A 20,821-nucleotide genomic window follows, 5' to 3' on the forward strand; every position below is an offset into this window, starting at 1 on the left:
GTGCGCTTTATATGACAAATCGATTTATTCAATTTAGATGTAATTTATATATCTTTCTGCCTATGTTTTCGATTCTTTAAATCTCTTAAAGATACGGATCGGCACTTAATTACTACTAGTGTACGCTCATGCATGCGGATATCGCCAAGTATTAATAAGATCACCTTGTTACTTCTAACTGTTCACCTTGATTCTTCATTTCTGGAAACAGGTCCATCGATGAAGCCAAATGGCTCTCTCAGGATCGACGACCATGAAGGCGAAGACACACTGAGAGATCACTATTTTCTCGGTCGAGCGAACGGCCGATGAACGTTGAACGAACTCTCAAATTCTATAGCGAAAACAATCCTTTTGCTTGCAAATTATTCGTCGCGAAAACGTTGCACACGCTCTCTGAGCGACAGTGTCGTTTTCATCCTAAATATAATACTTCTGCAACAAAAGTGTGTATTTTCAGAAAAAGAAAAAGACTTCAGTGTGCGAAAGAAACATTCAAGATCTACAAAGACGATGTAACGATGCCGATTTGCACTCCACGTATGGAGCGAGCCTCGATCGTACTAATAACAGGAAACGCTGCTGCAATAATCTATCTAATCGATCGCGTTACTCGAACAGTGAGAAATACGATTCACCGCCGGCGAGCCGGGGAATCGGATTTCAGGGTCTCCCACGGCATTTCCTCGACCTCCGGGCAGGCCTTCGCAAAAATCTGCTCTCTCAAGTCCATCCTGTTACCCCACCCGTTCGTTAACCCTCACCGGTCGCGCCTGACCTTTACCGGGTCCGCCCGTAACGTCGAACGTACAGATTGATTCACATCCGGACAGAGGCAGAGGCAAAAAGGCGTAGCAAGGTCGGGACAGCCGGGAGAAAGTCGGCGTCGTCGCGCGTCGCGTGATGTACGTCGATCGGTGATGATCGCTCCGGTATCCTTTCTATGTATCACGCTTGGTATGATTAAATCCGAAGTCCGTTCTCACTTTTGTCGCCAAGTGGAAGATCATTGCGCGTCGTTCACGCGAGATTTTGTTTTCTTAAAATAATCAGAAAAAAACTTATATAATCCTCAATTATATTATTATATAATTCTCCTGATCCCCTAATTATATTGTCAAGTGAACGTACTTCGATCGCAGTTCAGTTTCAGTGAGAATGCACTTTTCGAAATGCTGAAAAATAATAACGTTTTTAAACAAAGTTGAAGGCAGCCTCTCTTTATAAAGAAGATGAAAAGATTTCAGACTGATGCTTACTCAGCAAATATCTCTACGACACTTACACAATAAAGGCAACGAGTATTAACTAAAAGCAAAAGAAATACGTGCCTTCTCATAAAGACCAGTGTCACTCTCGCGACATCCCGAATATTTTATCGTTGTAAGAGGCTTTGCTTTCCACGAGTGCCGCGGCGGTCTTCGTCGCGAGCACGCAGGCTGGGATGTTAAAATTTCGTAAGGATTCCGTGAGAATCCCAAAGTGAGACTCTGCTCCACTCTGCCCTCAATTGTTTCACGCGCGCGTTACCTAATGACGTAACGCTCGGCTACGTAGGAGTATATAGGAGTTCACCGGCTGTTTAGCTTATATACCGATTTATATTCTTACCGCGATAGCAGGAAGTGCAACGCGCCGTTGTGTATCGTAACGGTACACCGCGAGGGATAATATAATGTAGATATCCGCCTGGGCGTTTATTAGGCAACGATACCTGTCGATACCTGTTCCGATAAACGTTATCGCGAACACACGCGAGAAATGTTCCACGGCTATACAAATTTTTATGTAGATGTAGGCACTATATAGATGGAACGTGTGTCTGCGCGATCGAATCTGTAATAACGTACGCGCTATATTGAAACAATGTATAATACAAAAAGGGGAACAAGACAGTTACATAAGAAATATATACATACATATAAAATATATATATATATATATACATATATATGATACAAATAAAAATATATTGATTTAGTGACAGCATTCTGCTTGCTATTATTTCATTTAATGTTATTTGGAATTTTTTTTAGGATTCTACACATTCGGAATAATGTATATATGTATTGTACGTTTTGGAAATATCAATGGAGTGTTTTCTGTCAATATATTACTCTCATTTTCAAACAATTCATTTTTCAATTACCGTAATGCTTGGCGTTCGAAACATCAACAGACTTAGGCTGCGGTCCACTTGACGCTACAAATGCTTCGGAGCGTTCTTCTTCTCCTTCTTTCTTCATTGAAAGAAAAGAGAAGAGAAATGCTTCGAAGCATTTGTAGTGTCAAGTGGACCGCAGCCGTAATATCCGTCGTGAAATCGTCTCGCTTCATATCCAGCATTGAATTCTTCGATATTAGAATCTTTAGAATATTCAAGCATTGAAATCACCGAGATTTATCGTATTGATCCATAAGGCACACGTTTCGAATCAAAATCATGTTAGTGTCGCCATCTAAGAAACATCACCAGAACTAACTAACGAAACTTATTGCCATCTTATCAAGTTAATTCTTGTAAAAACAAATTAATAAATTAGAATAATTAGATACTTTGTGAAATGTAATAAAAATTTTTAATATAAACTGGAACAGTATCCTTATTGATTAATCGCGCTAACGAGAAAAAAAAAAGAAAATTCAATTGATTAATTCTATGCTTTACAAATTTTATCCTCACGCGTTTGTCTTTATGTAAAAAACAAAAGCATTTGGCTGATGTTATATATATATATGTACATTCTGAACAAAATACTAGATTATGTATTTTGAAAATAGGGTAGTGTCAAGAGCCAAAGGATTACTGGAATAATGTAATTTGTTTAATGACAAAATAGTAATATCTTTTAATGATTTTACAATAACCATTAACTTTATTATTGGAAAATCAGTACGACGTTCTCCCAATTTTTCTTATTCCACTTTAATTCGCGTAAATTTAGATGAGACAAGCGTATCGAATACATTGCAGTTCTTGCACCGTAAAATAATTATGTTACACACGTTTACCGACATTCTGTGAAATTTAATATTATTCAACAGTAATATAATATTATATGCTTGCGCTACAATATCTCATAATGCAATACAATCTCACAGTTGTGTAGACGTGGCATTTAATTATTTTATTGAATCCTATACAGGCAATAATTCAATGTGTAAAGTAATTCAATTTAACTACAGCTAAATTCATTCATTTCTGTTACTGTTATGCGTCATATGTGTATGATATTTCGATGTAGATCATTCTTCAACTGAAACAGAAACAGAGATATTTAGTACAGAAACAGATGTCGCATTTGTTTAAGAAAACAAAATGTTAAGTTTTGTTATCTTTGTTCTGTGTATTGAAATTTACTTTGTAGTTGATCTTCTCGATGGTTCTGAAGCAGTAGGAGGTGGTGGAGGACCCCTACGTGCTAACTCTTCCAGATAGCCCATTAATAATCGAGTCCGTTCAGCGGCTGCAGCCTCGAGCACGAGAAATCGGCGATCCTTTCTAAGAATTTCTTCGATCTCTGCTAAATGCGTACTATTCTCTTGAACCTTTTTGTACGTTTTGTCAGTGATTAGTTTCGTTTCCTGAAAACGACACATTTTCTTGACCAACAGTTTTACCGGGTTTTTAAACGGTATATCGCGAGTTTTAATTAAACGCACCTGTAGGAGCTCCCTAAAGTCAGCTTTGGCAGCAACGAGTTTGTCCTTGATATATTCCTTAAACTCCTTTTCGCATTTCTAAAACGATAAAAAAATATATGATAAAGTAATAATATATATATATTCAGAATCTTAATTTCTTTTTACTTTGAAACCAATGATCACGTACTCGATCGCTAGAAGAAAATTTTAAATATCTAGGATCATCTTTCAACAGTTTCTTAATGTCTTTCCAGGATGCCGTTAGCTCGGTCGACGCGCCTACTTCGTCGAGCAATTCCCGAAATTTGTCGCGCTTCTTGCGGCCCAATTGTTCAATGTGTTCGTTAAACAATCGTTCTTTCTCCTCGCGATCTAAACTTTCAGCCAACTCCCACCTATGATCCTTCCTCAATTGTCGTTTCGCTTCTCTCCACGCCAGATCGCCGTTCCTTACCTAAAATTGAAACAAATATAAAAGACATTGTACGCAGATACCAATAATTCTCGTAGAATATTACGCGATTTAAACTAGATGCATACCAAATCAGCTAGAAGAGCACTAAAGTGTTGAACCGCCTCTGTGTGACGGTGATGCTGTCTTTCCTTATCCCTATCGCGAAGATGTGTAGCTAAAGTCCTTTGTACTTCTCTTTCTCTCTCTCTGATACTGACTTCCGCTCGTCTTTCACGTTCCCTTTTCTGTTTCTCGCGATCCTCCTCCGAATCGGAATGATCATCTCCCTCTTCCTTCTAAAAAAAAAAAAACCCCAAAAAATTAACTAAAAAAATTGTACAAAAGATAGATATTGTATATTATACTTACGTCATTCTCCTTTTTAACGCTTTTGTCGTCAGTTTCTTCAATTTCCCCACTCTCTTTCTCTATCACCATCTCTTTTTTTTCCTTTTCGCTGTCCTCCGTGGATGTTTCGCTCTTTCGTTGCTTCTTTTCCCTTGTATTATCTCTGTCAGGTTTGTCCTTGCTGGACTTTGTTTCTTTACCTTTATCCGAATCCTTACGATCTCTATCCTTTTTGTCCGACTTATGATCTTTCTCTCTGTGCCGATGGTCTTTGTCTTTCTCCTTTTCCTTTTTCCGCTCATCCTTCAGCAGGCGAACGTAATCTCTAAACCAATCTTCCCGCGTGCTTGCCGACTCTACGACTCTGTACCTCCAATCCGTTTCCAACTTTTTCTTACAATCGCTCCAATGCGAATGCCTGTCGATGTCTTTGTGCTCACGTAGCATCGCAAAGAATTCCTTTTTCACCTGAAACGCATTTAACATAAGAGTTTTCATCGCTGAAGAACACGTACTGCTTGCTTATGTACTATTATACAATTCTTTTGCTTTTAAAATCAAATTTTTCTTGGTTCTCTTATATCATGCACGCTTTAATGATATTTCCAACCACGTATTACACGCTCAGCCACATTACAATCACTTTTATAAATATTATGATATAATGATCTGTAATGTGGATCAAACTATTTCAACTTGCAAACCTTTTAAATGGTTTTCAAACTATATTTCGTTAGGGGTAGAAGAAATAGTCATTCGTATTCGTTCGTGTCAGGAGGTATCACAACGTTAAGGACTCTATTTGTCGGATTTTTTTTTAATGAACTAAGCTGGTCATTTTTTTAGCTGAAAAAAATTATTAACTCATTATTCCTGTAAAAATAATTATTATGATCATCGTCATCATTAAATGTACAGTATTCAATTCGCTCGTATTAAACAATGTATAATTAACTTAAACTTTAATTTTTAAGAATCATCGCATGCCTTATGAACATGACATACTGGCATTTAATGATGACTGAATGTGTAAGATAAGTAAATGTTTAACTGCCGTCCTTGCTGAAACGAAAAAAATATGGTTAGTGCATTATCATTAACTTCGAAAACATTAGAAGCTCGCAGCCGTCCAAATTACGAAACGAGTTTCCATCTAATTTTTTTTCTCCTACTTGCTCTACACTCTAAAATACCTTTCGGAGAACGCATAATTTTCATAGCACATCGCACCGTTTACAAAAATTGCAACGCAACTGTTCTCTTGACAATTTTCTTGATGTTTTTTACGTAAAAGTAACATAACAGATAGATTATTAAATTAATGCTTACTAAAATGTTATCTTATTAAAATAAAGTGTATCTCTTTTTCTTTTTCTCTCTCTTTCTCTCTCTCCTAAGCCTCGATACTTTTAATTCTCAATACTGAAAGTATTAAGCGAACAAAATTAGCTACGACAGACAGATGTTTTTTGAATTGTCTAATCTACGCAACGGGTGTGAAACCAAGAATCGTCCCATAAAATAGCTTTCTTTCCAATGTCCCCATTGCGTAATTTTTAAACGACTAAAATAATTTGTATATTCTTTGTTGCATTAAAAAAAAGAAGGTTTAGATAATATTATTATAAACGACAATCGAGAAATGATTACAGCTCAGACACTGGCACAATTTCATCTTCAAATTACACATAACATTTGTTACTCGGATCCTATAAGGATTTTCAAGGTATTTAGAAGCCTGTGTTTACACAACCGCTTAAACTTGCTTCTTTATCTCATTTTAACTGAACGTGATATAAAAATCCACTTGCATTATTATTATTATTAGAATAAAAATAGTTCTCAGATGAGATGATGTAAAACAAATACTTTTATAAAAATGTAACGTACTCATTCTATGCCAATTTAATAATTTTGCATTATAACTCTGTATTGCAGTTTATTGCGATCCTCTAAAATGTATCAGGATAAAGTTAATTCTATATGTATTATTGCCGACAGCAAGAACGTGTTTTCATCTTAAAGTCGACTTAAAATTACTTGAGAGTTCCATATGTGTGTTTTTGTATATCAAATTTGATGTATCATGTATTGACATAAGAACAATAGATAATATATGATTTTAAGATAATAATTCGTTGCTTTTTGGGAATATAAGATATTTTACCTAACGACCTATATACGCAAAGTAATTTTTCGCTTGATAATACTAGCAAACAGAAGTTATGCTCAAAATGACTATTACTGAAAAGTAAAATAGCAACTTAAACAAATAGTCTCTTATATCGTTAGTGAATTTGTTTTTATGTCCATACATTTAATGTAAGTTTTGTGGTAGCATTAGAATCGAATTTTTATATTTCTTTATAATCGGAATGCATAAACTATGAGAAACTGTTCTGCGGACTAATGCTACCTCGGGCTTTAATATATCCTTTTTTTTCCTTTCAAATGAATTAACGTGAAATCTTTTTTTTTTCTTTTCAAATTGATTTTTACTCTGGGGAAAAGTTAATCTTTTGAAGTACGTGGATTACGAGTAATATACAAATACCGAGTTTGTTCATTCTCATGACACTCTGCTTTGAAGTAAAGAATGCGGCGCGCGAGGGTGTGCCAACAGTGACCCGCAGAGAAGGTGGGAATGGTAGATGACATCATCCATGCCACCAACCAGCTTCAGAACCAAGCCACTCCACATACGGAACCTGTCCTGCCTGCATCCTGACTGAAGTGGAGAGTTCAGAACACATAAGTATATAAGGAACCGTCACATACTAAGATTTTATTCTCTACATCTCCCATCTTAGAGCTACAAAAACTTTTCGATTTCGATCGAGCAAATCTACTGGAGTAGAGAATTATTATTAGAGAAATATCTCCTGGTATATGTGTTCTTCAGCCGTTATAATTTTAGGAATTCGTACTATCTTACAAGTGGAACAAAATAATAACATACCTATGAAACCTGAAAGAAATTAATTAATTATAGCTGTAAAAACATAAACTTCATTAAACATTTTACTAAACATATGCTCTCCTATATAAGATTAAAAACGCTTTGCATCTATTCTTAATTTCATTCTTATGCTATCGCGCATTGCAAAGCCTCGCTTAATAAGGTGAAATAATTCTTATTGAAATTAATGAAATAATATAGTTATGTAAACATAGGAGCAAGCGCCGAATAAATAAATATATTCAGCCCATGCGGAACTTGACGCGGACGTAGGGTGTATTACATTTATATGCTGCTTCAAATATTCTTCAGCAGCATTTATGAAGCACGTCACTATAAATGAACGACATCTGCCTGGAATGGATGGAGAAAGGTTTATTGGAAAGTAAGGGAATTAAAAGTAGAGGAAACACGGTTTGTGATACTTTTCTTAAAATATAAAGGACTTTTAGGTACCCTTTAACATAAAAAAAAGTTTACACAAATATTAATTATTTAATAAAGTAATTAAGTATTTGATCAATATGTAACCGCGAGTAAAAGAAATATTTTTGAATCTTCAAACTCACAAGTGATATAAAAATCATATGTGTGTAATACTAACTTGCAATATAAATTCCAAACTTTCATAAACTGATAATAAAAAGCTAGAGAAACTGAACACATTAGCTTAAAATATATTAATAAAATTGTTGGAATCTATAATAATTTATCATTTCCAGAATATATCTGAAATTATTTATAATCGGTATTGAAAAATATTAGTGTATATCTAAATCCTCTATATTTATTAAATATATATTATATGTATATATACTTTTGATGGAACCTTGGGATGGACGGGGATATGTCGCTATAAATCTTACTTGTTCTGTCGAATGTTCTGTCAAAATATTTATACGTATTCGTATTATAATGTATGATGTCCTGAAAATGTCTTTTGCCGTGCCACACAATGCGCGCGCACACATTCAGTGATGTTAATAAAATAAAAATACCTGTTCTCGTTTCGCTGTTTTCTCCTCTTTCTCCCTCTTTCGCACTTCCAGAAGATATTCGTTGAAAAGGCTTTCTCGTTCGCGCATCTTTTCTACATTCTTAAATCGTTCATCCCTTCCATGTTTTTGAGCAAAATCACTAAATGATGATCTACAAAAGAACAGAAAACATAAATTAACATTTTCTGCAGAAACGCAGAAACAAACGAAATAAAAAAAAAATGCTCTCTTTGTACGCATACTTTCCATGAAGTCCTGCCTCTTCTAAAAGCTTCTGAAATTGCTCTTTTCGTTCTTTCATTTTATTCCTCTTTTCTCGCCTTTCTTCTTCCGCCCTCTCCTTCACGTATTTCTCGAAGACCTGTTTCCTCTCCTTCGACGTTAGAAGTAAATAGCGTGGATCAAATACAATCTTATGAAGTTCTTTTTCCCAGGTACTGAATGCAGATACCTGAAAACGTACGACGTCGGTTACTCTCGGTACAATAAAGTGACATAACGGTCTGTACAAATGATAATAATGTAATACGTTACATCTTTCTCTGCAAGCATATCTCTGAACGATTTGATCCTCGTTTCCAATGGAACTATCGCCCTCTCCCTCGCTGCTCTCACTTCGGCCTCTATTGCAGCCTCCTTGCCGATGTCGATGGTCTTCTTCCCTTCCTTCTCCTCTTCTTCCTTGATGGGTGTTGTGCCTGAATAATAATATAAAACTTATATATAAATCCTGTATTAATCCAATCTTGTATACATCATTTCAGAGTAGCTTTTCACGTACTTTTGGGTTCCTCGTGTTTCGGCTTTTTGGCTGGTGTGGGTTGATCTTCATCGCTGCTTTCGCTGGAATCCGACTGACGTGGTGGTTTTGTAGCACCAATCGCGTCCGGAGGCGTTGATATCATCTTGTCCACATCCTGACGGCCAACAAGATCATCCGGCCTTTCCCAAACTGATATCCTCGAAGAAGGATTGTAGAAAAATACTCGTCCGTCTCCCGTCCAAACAACACACCTTCACATACAAATATATTCGCTAGCTCATGTAAATATACACATTATGAGTATATAGCAAGAAACAATGTGAAAGCACAATATGAAAAACAAGTCATCGCTAAATATACCATGGAGTTCCAGGCACTGGCGTACTAGAAATTGGTCTAGACTTGTCTTGAGGCTTTGCAGGTTCCTTTGCAATATTTTCCTCCTTCTTCGGTTTAGCGCTATCCGCATCTTTTGTACTATCTTTGGTTTCATGTGCGTTCTCTTGCGGCTTTTCTTGTTTGCCAGGTTCAACAATGGTGGTAGTGTTGTTGGTAACGGCAGTGGTTGTAACAGCGGTAGTGGTAGGGACAACATTTGCTTCCTCGTTTTTCTGCCGTAATGTTAATTTCGCATCTAACAAAACAAAATTTCAGAACATATATCATTTAAAACTTACATGACATTATTATGTTTCAAGATTCTAAGATCTTGGTTACTTTGCTCTATAAAGATAAATGTTGGAAATTACGTATTACGTACTCTCCAGATCTTTCAAGGCTTGTGGCTTTTCCCATACTGATTCTCCTGCTTTACTGTTGTAATAATAGAATCTGCCATCTGGTGCACGATGCTCGGTCCAGACCATAGCAGCCGCTACTATGTCAGAATCAAGCTGTGCAAGTATGGCAGGATCTTCAGGGGGTGCTTGAGGTGTCATTACACCATGAGGCATTTGTGGCATACCTAAAAAAAAGAAAGCAGGTGCACTATAAGTTAATCTATAAAAATTGTTAAAATATTTCTTTTCTTCGTCGTATTCGTCAGATATATCTTTTTCAATCGCATATTTTATACGTACCCCAATTTGTTTGTGGTGGCCCATAACCGCCAAAAGGTTGAAAACCAGGCGGTGGCATCCCAAAGGGTGCTGCTCCGAATTGCGTTGCGATCGGATTACCAAACTGATTTGGCATTCTGTGCTGCATAGGGATCATATTTGGCGGCGGTTGCATCATGTTCGTATTTACTGCCGGTGTATTTATCGATGGCGTATTGGTAACTGTCGTGGGTGCTGTACCTGACATTTTTAAATTTTTATCTTTTAATGACGATACTTTGATAAATTTAAAGAACTTGCGTGCTAAGATATATACACACAAAGCTCGAGAAACGTTTTCAAAATTAAATAGTATTAATATACCGTTCAAATTACCATTTGACTGATTTGTCTCGGACGCTTGATTGTTGACATCTGGGGTATCATTCAATGTAGGAGGTGGTCCAGTGCCAGGAGGCGCCGTACTTAATTGATTAATGGCATCTGTGTTGTTAGAGGATGATTGCTCGCCGCCTTGAGAGATTCTGTTTTCACTCATCTTGGTCGGCGTACTACTTGATGGAGTAGGTGTGGTAGAACGCGTTGTCGCTTGCTTTGAAGCACCATGTACCAACTGTTCCAACTGCAAAACCGTGAAATATTTTTTATCTAGACGTGTTCTAAATTAATCACATCAAATCTTATACAAAAGAACAAAATAAACTTGCAATTTCATTGACTAGCGAATAAATTTACCAATCTTTGTTACGACATTGCCACGTGTCAATTTTTTGATATACACTTCTTTATTTACACTTCGTTTTTGTCCCTATATTTTACGCGTAAAAATATATGTCATAAAACTGATAAAAAAAAATATAAATATAATTTTGATGTCGAGAAGATATACGGCTTAGATGTGTAATCATGACCAGGATAAGTAAAGAATTTAGATTACTTGAAAATAATAATAAAAAAAGCATATGTATACGCATGATTAGAGTAAGCAAAGAATTTAGATTACTTGCAAATAATAATAAAAGAAAAGCATTTAATCAATTTCGTCGGTAAGGGTCGGACGTCACGAGGTATTTATTTACCTGATCTTGTACCATGACCTTTACATTTGGTCCCTCCGGTTTAGTCCATGTGGTATCTCTCGTACGAATATTGTAATAATACGACTTTCCATCAGCCGCTTTCGTCTCTACCCACACTTCTCCGTTGAGATCTAGACCTGGAATGTTCGCGTGTTGTTGCGCTTGCTGGGGTGGCTGTTGCTGTCCTGGAATCTATGGCATATATATATTTTATTTGGAAAGGTACCTTTAACTGCTCTTTATTGAGTATCTATTTTCTCTTTCCGTGCACGTAACTTACGCTATTCATGTTAGGTGGCCCCATGCCAGGAGGTGGTCCATATGGGCCTGGTCCTGCACCCATAGGGCCATTCATCATGTGTGGTGGTGGCTAAAGCAATAAGATTTGAGACGTAGAAATCTACGACGTTTATACGTATCGAAAGATTCAAAATGACGCGTACCATTCCTGGAGGTCCCATTAAATTTGGAGGGCCCATAAAATTGGGTGGTCCCATAGGTCCCCAACTGGGATCAAATGGCGGCGGTCCTCGGAATCTTGGGCCTGCCGGACCAGGCGGACACGTTGGCCTTGGCGGGGCTTCGAAGGGAAAGCCATTGTTCGCGCCGCGGAACATTGGCCCGCGCGGGCCAAATCCTCTTCCTCGAAACCTTGGAGAGCCACCTCTCATAGGGAAATCAAACCCACCTCTGCCACGACCCCTTAAATTATTTTTAAATGTTGTGACTAGATATCTTACAGCTCTACCATGCCACTTAGAGGAAGGAAGACCAGAAGTAGCTTTCCGAATCTTGCTTGACTCTTAAGAAAAACAAAAAGATACGCTCCGCTCCACCACGCTGCAGATTTCATCTGCTCGCGTCAGGCACCGCGCGTACTCGCGCTGTAACACCGCTACAGAGGATAGAATGTCGCTTGCAAAGAGATCATTAGTTAAAAGATCAGTATTAATTAAAGTATTATTTAAATCTCGTCGTCGGTCCAAAGATTTTAAACAAATCCGACATTCCGCGCGTGTCATCTGTCGGGGACGCGGCGGGGACGGGGGACGGGGGACGGGGGAGGTTGGAGTCGGTCGGGACGCCATCGGGTCCTCGGATCAGACGAAAACATCGCGGAGAGAGCGAAATCGAGCGAGCATGCGAGTTCGAGAAGAGGCAGCGCGGAGGGAAGAGGGAAGGAAGAGACGCGGGGAGAAGAGAACACCGCGAGGATCCGCGGTGCCGGGAAGCGCGGATCGCGATACGTACCGAAAACCACCGCGGCCGCGCGGCATAAAATGCCTGTAATCCTCGCCCTCGTAGCTGTACTCCTCCGTCTCCTCCATGGGCTCGTCATTGTGCTCCTGCTCGCTGGCGGAGGCGGACTCGGCGGCCGCGATCGCGGCCGGCTGCTCGCTGCTCGCGTCCATCCCGTGGGCGCAGGCGGACCGTCGCCGTCGCCGTCGCCGTCACCCCGAAAGCGTAAAAGGGAAAGGAGAGAGATCCCGACAAAAACTGGGCACGCCGTATAGTCGCCGGTCGCCGTACGGAAAGAGATTCCCCGTCTCACACGCCCATTCGCTATCGCTTCTCTCGCTTATCTGCCCCTCTGGCCTCTGGCAGATCGCTTCGCTCGTCTGGCGCGCAGGAAAAAAAAACGCCGCGGACAAATTACTATTCTCTCTCTCTCTCTCTCTCTCTCTCTTTCTCTCTCTCTCTCTCTGCGCGGATGTGCGGGCCGTAAACACGTCGCCGTCGCTGCAACTGCAAACACGCGCGACGTCCCCTAAACGCGCCGGCGTGGCAAGGAGGCCTCTTCGTTAATGGAGGATTCACATCGCGTCCGATATCGATACGACGTCCAATATCCAATGGGAGAGTTCGTTTTCTAGAGATTCTGCTAAGGTCTCTAGAAAACCAACTCTCCCATTGGTGTGAATCCTTCTTTAGGCCCGTATCATCGGCTTTGCTTATCGAGAACCACGCCTATTGGCCATTGGAAGCTTGTCGGCTTGTCTCGTGGCGCGCGAGAGAACGAATGAGAGAAATGAGAGATATGGTAGCGTGGACTTTTGGAACTCGGTCTATAGTGTTTTTCGTTTTTCGCTTCCCTCGAGGCTCGTCGCAGCCGTGTCGTTCTGACGTCAGAAGGCGAGAAATCGATCGCCGTATTTGAGAGAATTTTAAGAGCACGATTTTACGTCGCTCTGCGTCGCTCACTACCATTGAATTTATTACGTATTACGTTCATTCCTGGTGTAAGTCGGATCTCTGAAATCTGTATGGAAAGCAAATCTTTCTGAAATGAAAAGTTTATTAAATACGTGTTAAATTAAAAATTATTTTTTATTGCAAACAATACTTTATGTCAAATATTTAATTAGTATTTTTATTTAGAAATTTTTAGAGTGATATATGACCTGTATAATATTGAAAATATATTTAAAAATATTTTTTATTACATTAAAGTACTACGTCATTTTTTACATATATATATGTTAATAGGTGACATATCTCCAGCACACAAGCGCGTACCATATTATAGATGCATCCATTCTTCTGCTTCTACGGATGTTTTTGCGCGGTACGTTCTTGTTGCTATCGTTACAAGTCACGTATACAAGTGAATACAATTTAACGAAGACTATTTGTTCTTAAAGGCTTTGGCAATTATGAGGAAAAAACGTAAAGAAGAAAAGAGAAAAGAGAGTACGCAGAGGTCCATGTAAAGATGAACGCGGTGAAGAAGATGAACAAATATATACGCACACAAATGTTTTGCGTGAAATATTACGCGCGTTATGAAAAGTTTCACGCCATCACTTACGACGTTATGTCATGGTTTATCAAGTAACACGAAGTTTTCTTTTCTACGTATGACGTATGCAACATGACGTTGTCATTATCAGATTTCAATACTATGAAGATGTAACATGGCCACGTGATATTCCTATCAAGTTCGATATTGCAAAGTTTTGAGACTGTACCTCCTTAAAGTTATGTACAACTCAATATGAGCATACGTATTTGGTATCATTATGCTGTAGGGTTTATGATGTATATATATCTCCTGTTTTCGCACTATCTAGAACTACTCGAACAGTCATTGAGTCGCACAGAACACAAAACTTGATTGTCGCTTCATTTATGAGTTGCTTTACTTAGTATATCATTTTTTGCGTCATTTACGTCATCATACTTTTTCTGATACTTTTCACAAATGGCGTCATTTTTTTCTTCCTGGCTGAAAATTTCTGATACGTTTGGCCATTCTGATTCGGAATACGATGTTATTTCGAGACTTTCAAACGAACCATCCTCTTTTCGCACAGCTAGGCCTAATACCGCAGGCTGCATTATATTTGCCGTCGCTGACGTCAGTCCACAGTCGAACAATGCAGTCGAATCGGATAATTCCTTACATTCGTCAAGAAGATCGTTTGCAAGCACAAATAGCTGTTGATCTTCTGGCTGTACTTTCAATATAGCTGTAAAATATATTCATTTCAATATTAACGTCTCTACTGAAATAATACGCGTGTAACTCATCGCGAATAAATCGTAATGTAACTCGTGATACGTCAAGATCATGATTTTGCCATTACATCTATAAATATTTATCATGAGAGAGAGAGAGAGAGAGAGAGACATACGCTTTACCTTCGATCATTTTCTTGAGCTCAAGAACTCTGACATTCTCCTGTGTGTCGAGGTACAATGTCACCTTTTGTCGTCTGATTATTAAGTATATGTCCTTACCCATATTTTCAACAATCCCCGTAACTAAAATGCCCTTAGAGATTACGTGATTTGTAAATGAGATGTATTTGTTAGGCATCAAAACTGGATTTGAAAAACTTACCATTGAGTCCACGTATATATAAATATAAACCGTCTAACAAAGCTCGCGTAATGTAGTCTAATCTCCCAAGGATGAGAAACTTGACGTGTGTTTATTGGCTCTGTTGACAGATACAGTGTGTTGTCATTTGCATACTTTTAGGACTACGCAAACATCGCTATGTATACTTTTTAATAAAGATTTGAACAATACTCTCAATATATATTCCTTTAAATCTTTACAGCTGTTGAATCGTTGTTAATTTTTCGTTGTAATAAAATATATTTCCTCATTTATATTTTTTCTTTCCTTTAACACGTTACGTTCCATGCCTTCGTGCGTTTGAAATCAGACAGTAAAAAAAAAACGTAAACACTATTTGAAAGGTTGTCGCTCCAACCGTGGAAATGTACATACATATTCTAGAAATATCAACGTGGCCAAGGAACGAAGGAACGTCCCTCGAGATAATAATTTTACATACGTCTGATTCATGTAAAAGAGCACAGGTCAAACGGTCGAAATAACTACATATGTAACAAAGTGGCAAACATTTCGTCACGACGCGTTGTCGCGCAGCTGAAAGATTCCACGTACCTTCTCGTGAATACAATGTTGCATAGCTTTCTCGCTTATCTTTTGCCTTTACAGGCAAAAGTGTCTCAACAAAATTCACTCGAACGCAGCGCTACGGGGAAAGAAATCTCCTGGAAAATATACCGGTCCTCGGGTTCCGTCAGCGGCACTTGGAGAGAGTGACAACCGATGATGGCGATGATTTTAGCCATCCCGCACGAAGAAGAAAAGTCAAATTTGGAGAAAACAAATTCATTGGATTGGCTGTGTTACGCCAATCTCACCACGTGCGTGATGGCGTGATCCCGTCAAGGACGGAAACACGTGTAGAATACGATGACGACGCGGCCAATCAAATTCGTCGTCTCGCTCTTCTGTCTTCTCCCAGGAATCTGCTTGGTGCTTATCTACTCCTCGCGCACCGTCGCGTGCTTCCTGCACTTGAAACGCTTGAAACGAACCAGCGTCACCTGTGAGATACCCGCCGTCTACCGTGTACCGTGTCCATTGCCATTGCCGTCTCCTTCTCTCCTTCGAACAGGTGCTCTGCGGCCTGCGGCTCTGCGAGGGTGAAAAAGGCGCGAAAGGCTCACAGTGCTCGCACACGTGCTTTCCTCTTTTGGCATGCGGTACCGCATTTAGATAAACGTCGTGTGCCTGTAAGTAAACCCGAATTAACGTTGAAAATATCGAGAAGCAAGGGGCCCTTGATATTTATAAAGAATAACGAAAATGGTGAAAGAAAGATTTTTTTTTTTTAGATTTGTAACAGGACTTATTTTATCACCGGTCTCCAACTAATTACTTAAAGTTTTTTTACACAAACCTTTTCCTAAATTCTTCTCAGTTCGCCTTTTTGGTTTTTTAAATATATATATATATATATATTATACACACTATATTCTCTATGCTTTTATGTTGATCTCTTGGTGAAAGGAAGTACGGACGTAAAGGTTAGATTTGAAGTGTGCTGAAGTACGACTGTAAATAAATAGTATTGTTAGTGTATCAGAAAGGTGACCCTTGTTTTTCGATGGCGTGCGATTATTACGAAACACACGTGCACACTTGCGTGAACACGTTTACATATTTTAAATACATCCAAACATAACGTAAATAGATTGGGGCACATTATTGTGTGTCAAGTTAAAGCGGTGTCTATCAATTTGAGGTTTAATAGATAATTAAATATTCTTTTTATTGTGTACATAAAATATTGATTAATAATAGGTATGCGATTCTTTTTATTATGTACAGAATATATTTGTATTGACATAAATATGTCTAACGACTCTGCCGGAGACCTGCTTTCCAAACCAGGAAACGAAGAGCCACAGGAACTTAAGAGGCAACAAGTACAATATGAAGACTTGACCAGCACGTTCGATGACAACGTGATCGATTTCTCTAAGCAATTTTGTAGCATATATGCGGCGAGATTGGCAGAGTTGAGAGAGACATTGATACCACGAGTTGTCGCAAAATGGGGTGAGCTTTTATACACAGTGCTATTTTTAACAGAATTCTACTCTATTATAAGAAACAAGTTTTTTTGTACACAAATATTCTGTGATTGCGACTATAGAATTAAGCGAGCAAAAATTTTATTGTTTCCCCCCCTTTCCCCAGGCGAAGTTCCAATATTAAAGTTAGCGGAATTAGAAGATTTCGAAGGACAAGAATGCGTGATAATTGGTACGCTCTTTAAACATCAAAAATGGAAGCCATCGATATTACGTGAATTAAGCGAGGATCATCAACTCTCATTGTCTGAGCCAAAGTCGACGTACTGCTCAGAAAAGGATCACTTGTTCTTGGAAGACGAGATGCTGCGTATCAAATTAGTAGTTGATGACGCTACTTTGAAGAACTATGTTACAGGTGTCGTATGTGCCATTTTAGGCTACAAAGACAAGAATGGCAGTTTTGAGGTAAGTAAAATTGAAATTAAAACACAGGTATATCAAATTAAAATATCATATTTTATTCAGATCAAGGAATGGTGTTTTCCTGGTTGCGTGCCTAGAAGTTCACCGGCACATCCAAAATCCAAAGGAAAAATAGTGTTCCTGTCGGGACTCGACTTGGCAAATACCTCCAAGACCTTATCACTGAATCTCTTAACCGAATGGATATGTGGGATGGCGGGAGATATGACGACGCAAGAAGACGCCACTGGCATTGTTCGAGTTATCATTGCTGGTATATTGAATCTTTAATACTTCTAATCGTATAGTCGTAACATTGCCCATTTTCATCCTGGGGTATTGCATTCTATGTAGGTAATTCTGTCAAAATTGTCACTAAGACGAATACCCTAATGGGACACGCCGAAGGGAAGGCGCAGGACGCCGCTATAACGAAGGAAGTCGCTGTGGCAACGAGACTTGTGGACGCATTTCTCTCCGAAATAGCAGAATGTTGTTGCATCACTTTAATGCCAGGTCAACATGATCCTACCAATGCAATGTTACCACAGAAACCGCTGCATCCATGCATACTACCACTAACGTCTAGGTATTGTACCTACACGTTATATACATACTGATTACAGTAGATATACGTTCCGAGACTTCTCAATGAACAAGATAAGATTACAGCTTTTTAGAGCTACTTAAATTTTTTCTCTATCGCACAGCAAAGAATACAGTTTTAAAAGTTTTTTGCTATTTTATATTTACTAGAAGATTTTGCGGCATATTACAGCAATTCAGAATATATATATATTTCATCTATTTTTTTAAATACAAAATAGATAACACGGATTTATAAGATTTTCCATCCTAAATCCACATGCGAATACAGTCCTAGATAGAAATAATGTGGCATTTTTTAGATTTCAAAGTTTAAAAGGTGCGACTAATCCGTGGGTCGGCAAAGTCGCCGAACGTATAATAATGGGCAGCAGCGGACAGCCTATTGAAGATATTATAAAAGCAACCGGTGATGCAGACATCTCTCCTTTAGACTGGTTGGAGAGAACGCTGCTTTGGAAGCACATGTGCCCGACTGCTCCAGATACATTACCGGTACACCCTTACTCTGCAAAAGATCCATTTATCATTACGTACTGTCCGGATATATACTTTGTGGGTAACACAGATGAAGCCGATACAAAACTGTGGGAAGGTAAATATATCTTGGAGAATATAAGTATTTACATTTAAAAAATTGTCAAGTTTATTTACGTGCCTCAAAAAGTACTATTAAACACGAAATGTTCATACAGTACGATATATTATTTTCCTGCGTCTGACGCTACGATAATCATTCGTACATATTTTGATGATACTTGATGTCTTTTTATATTTACGATATTATTCAAAGTATATTTAACACTTGTAGGTGAAGAAAATCAGGCGGTCAGGCTAATTTGTATTCCAAAGTTTTCCTCTACGTATACTGCAGTTGTGGTGGATCTAGACACCTTGGATACTGAATTTATTTGTTTTGGAACTGGATAAAGTACATGCAACTGAATTTGTTCACATTCTAATATTTATCTAGATACAATTAAATGGGTGATCTAACGATATGTGACATATTGTTACATTGTGTCACTGTCGTATTTTCCATATTTTTGTACTTTTATATTGTATTACTTTTAAAGTGTATTATACGAAAATTTGGATATAATAATGTAGTATTTTGATAATAGTAAATATAAACCAATTGCGCAAAACATATATCTATAATTATTTATCGGTTACTATAAGTTGGTGCATCAAAAATTCAGTAACTAAAGGATACTTGAATTGGAATCTAAAAAAATGCAGAATTATCGTAATAAAAGTTTGTTTCGTGGTGTTGATCGTATTGTCAAATAGGGAATAGTGTGAGAGAGGCACGCGGAGCCACGCGCGGTAATTATTGCGCAATCAATATATAGTCAATAAGATAAAATATACTAGGCAATACATATTTCGATGTTTCGACACTTTCTTTGTGTCATCTTCAGCGTGTAAACAAAATTAATATACATGAAAATTACAAACGATATAAAATTAACGGTCAAAAGCGATAAAATGATATAGTCGATTGGTCGACAAACGCAGTCAAATCAATAACGTAAATGTATCAGATACGACATTTCGAATTGTTTGACGAATTCGTATGGTTTTTATTATTTTATCGATATATGTATATATAAACGAGTGCTTGCATAAGAATTAGCATGTTGTAAAAGAAAGAACAGTTTCTGTTGTCACCTATTTTTATTTGCATCTCGTAAAAGTGATATACAAAATTGAAACGCATGCGACTTTAAGAATTCGTAGACATTTTGCCTGGTTATAAAACTTTTAATACGAAAGAAAATACAGTAGTATCACAGACTATTAGAAAATTGCGAAATCACAGTGACACAAGACTTTATTTATATGAACGCTTAAATTAACAAGTGAATATATACTTCACAAATTATACCAATGATAAGAACATAACAGTCAAAATACAGAGCATCAGAATATTTAACTGATAACACATTTTAATATTAGTAATTTCTGTTCTACATCAAATTTTCACACGCTATGTCAAGAATATCTTCTATAATACATAAATTTACAATTTTTCTTTTATAATTTTAATTTTTATAACGTTATCCTTACCTGTATAATGTAATAGTAATATCTTAAGACACGACTCGGTCATATACGAAAATTAAAATGGGATTACCTTAAGTCTAAAAAAAATCCATGCTTAAGGAAACTGATTTTGACTGTTACTTAAATTACGTTTGCGAAATTAGGTGCAAGAGTTATGTAACGGACAATGTACAAGGATTTAAATACGAGTTTTGACATAATGGGTAAACGTGTAACATACATTTAAGCATTTGTAATATTAACATTTCTAGAGTATGTCACGCAGGCTGCGGTGTATTCTCTCACAAAAATAGAAAAAGCACGTATATATTGGAAGTGCTATAGAATATTTCGATTGGCACTTTTATTTAAAGAGTGAAGAATTATGATCGCAACATAAATACAGTTTTGTACAAAACCACTCACGTTGTCATGAGATTCCACTTCTTTCGGAGAGTTAATACTATCTACTATGTATAACAGAGCAGGGAAATCAATAATGCGTATTCTAAACGTAATATGACGCTAGAATTCT

General features: G+C 37.8%; 3 protein-coding genes across 7 annotated transcripts; 1 reads left to right on the forward strand and 2 right to left on the reverse strand.

Moving 5' to 3' along the window:
- Nucleotides 1-3,102: 3,102 nt before the first annotated feature.
- Nucleotides 3,103-12,999, reverse strand: LOC112460256 (transcription elongation regulator 1-like). Of its 2 annotated transcripts, none has more exons than XM_025024861.1 (18): nt 12,556-12,999; nt 11,748-11,994; nt 11,585-11,674; nt 11,305-11,496; nt 10,601-10,847; nt 10,247-10,465; nt 9,928-10,131; nt 9,528-9,801; nt 9,186-9,418; nt 8,939-9,102; nt 8,647-8,855; nt 8,405-8,555; nt 4,469-4,915; nt 4,186-4,395; nt 3,833-4,099; nt 3,664-3,741; nt 3,362-3,585; nt 3,103-3,257 (listed from the first exon to the last, which is right to left on the reverse strand). In XM_025024861.1, exons 1-18 carry the CDS (start codon nt 12,714-12,716, stop codon nt 3,254-3,256), a joined length of 3,621 nt encoding a protein of 1,206 aa, XP_024880629.1. In that variant the 5' UTR covers nt 12,717-12,999; the 3' UTR covers nt 3,103-3,253. The 2 variants fall into 2 exon arrangements, with proteins under 2 accessions (XP_024880629.1, XP_024880626.1); XM_025024858.1 differs by having other exon boundaries at nt 11,748-12,006; nt 12,556-12,716.
- A 724-nt stretch (nt 13,000-13,723) lies between these two features.
- Nucleotides 13,724-16,209, reverse strand: LOC112460322 (elongin-B-like). Of its 3 annotated transcripts, none has more exons than XM_025024964.1 (4): nt 15,725-16,209; nt 15,149-15,248; nt 14,947-15,069; nt 13,724-14,774 (listed from the first exon to the last, which is right to left on the reverse strand). In XM_025024964.1, the coding sequence occupies exons 3-4, from the start codon at nt 15,047-15,049 to the stop codon at nt 14,428-14,430; spliced, it is 450 nt and encodes a 149-aa protein (XP_024880732.1). In that variant the 5' UTR covers nt 15,050-15,069; nt 15,149-15,248; nt 15,725-16,209; the 3' UTR covers nt 13,724-14,427. The 3 variants fall into 3 exon arrangements, with proteins under 3 accessions (XP_024880732.1, XP_024880731.1, XP_024880730.1); XM_025024963.1 differs by having other exon boundaries at nt 14,947-15,079; XM_025024962.1 differs by having other exon boundaries at nt 14,947-15,248.
- On the forward strand, nt 16,206-20,591 carry LOC112460320 (DNA polymerase delta small subunit-like). Of its 2 annotated transcripts, none has more exons than XM_025024960.1 (7): nt 16,206-16,362; nt 16,961-17,191; nt 17,333-17,634; nt 17,695-17,905; nt 17,986-18,220; nt 18,540-18,832; nt 19,049-20,591. In XM_025024960.1, the coding sequence occupies exons 2-7, from the start codon at nt 16,984-16,986 to the stop codon at nt 19,165-19,167; spliced, it is 1,368 nt and encodes a 455-aa protein (XP_024880728.1). In that variant the 5' UTR covers nt 16,206-16,362; nt 16,961-16,983; the 3' UTR covers nt 19,168-20,591. The 2 variants fall into 2 exon arrangements, with proteins under 2 accessions (XP_024880728.1, XP_024880729.1); XM_025024961.1 differs by lacking the exon at nt 16,206-16,362 and adding an exon at nt 16,656-16,874.
- The last annotated feature ends 230 nt before the right edge of the window (nt 20,592-20,821 follow it).

This window comes from Temnothorax curvispinosus, unplaced genomic scaffold (assembly GCF_003070985.1).
Source record: "Temnothorax curvispinosus isolate PA1 unplaced genomic scaffold, ASM307098v1 QBEX01010444.1, whole genome shotgun sequence".
Taxonomy (NCBI): Eukaryota; Metazoa; Arthropoda; class Insecta; order Hymenoptera; family Formicidae; genus Temnothorax; species Temnothorax curvispinosus.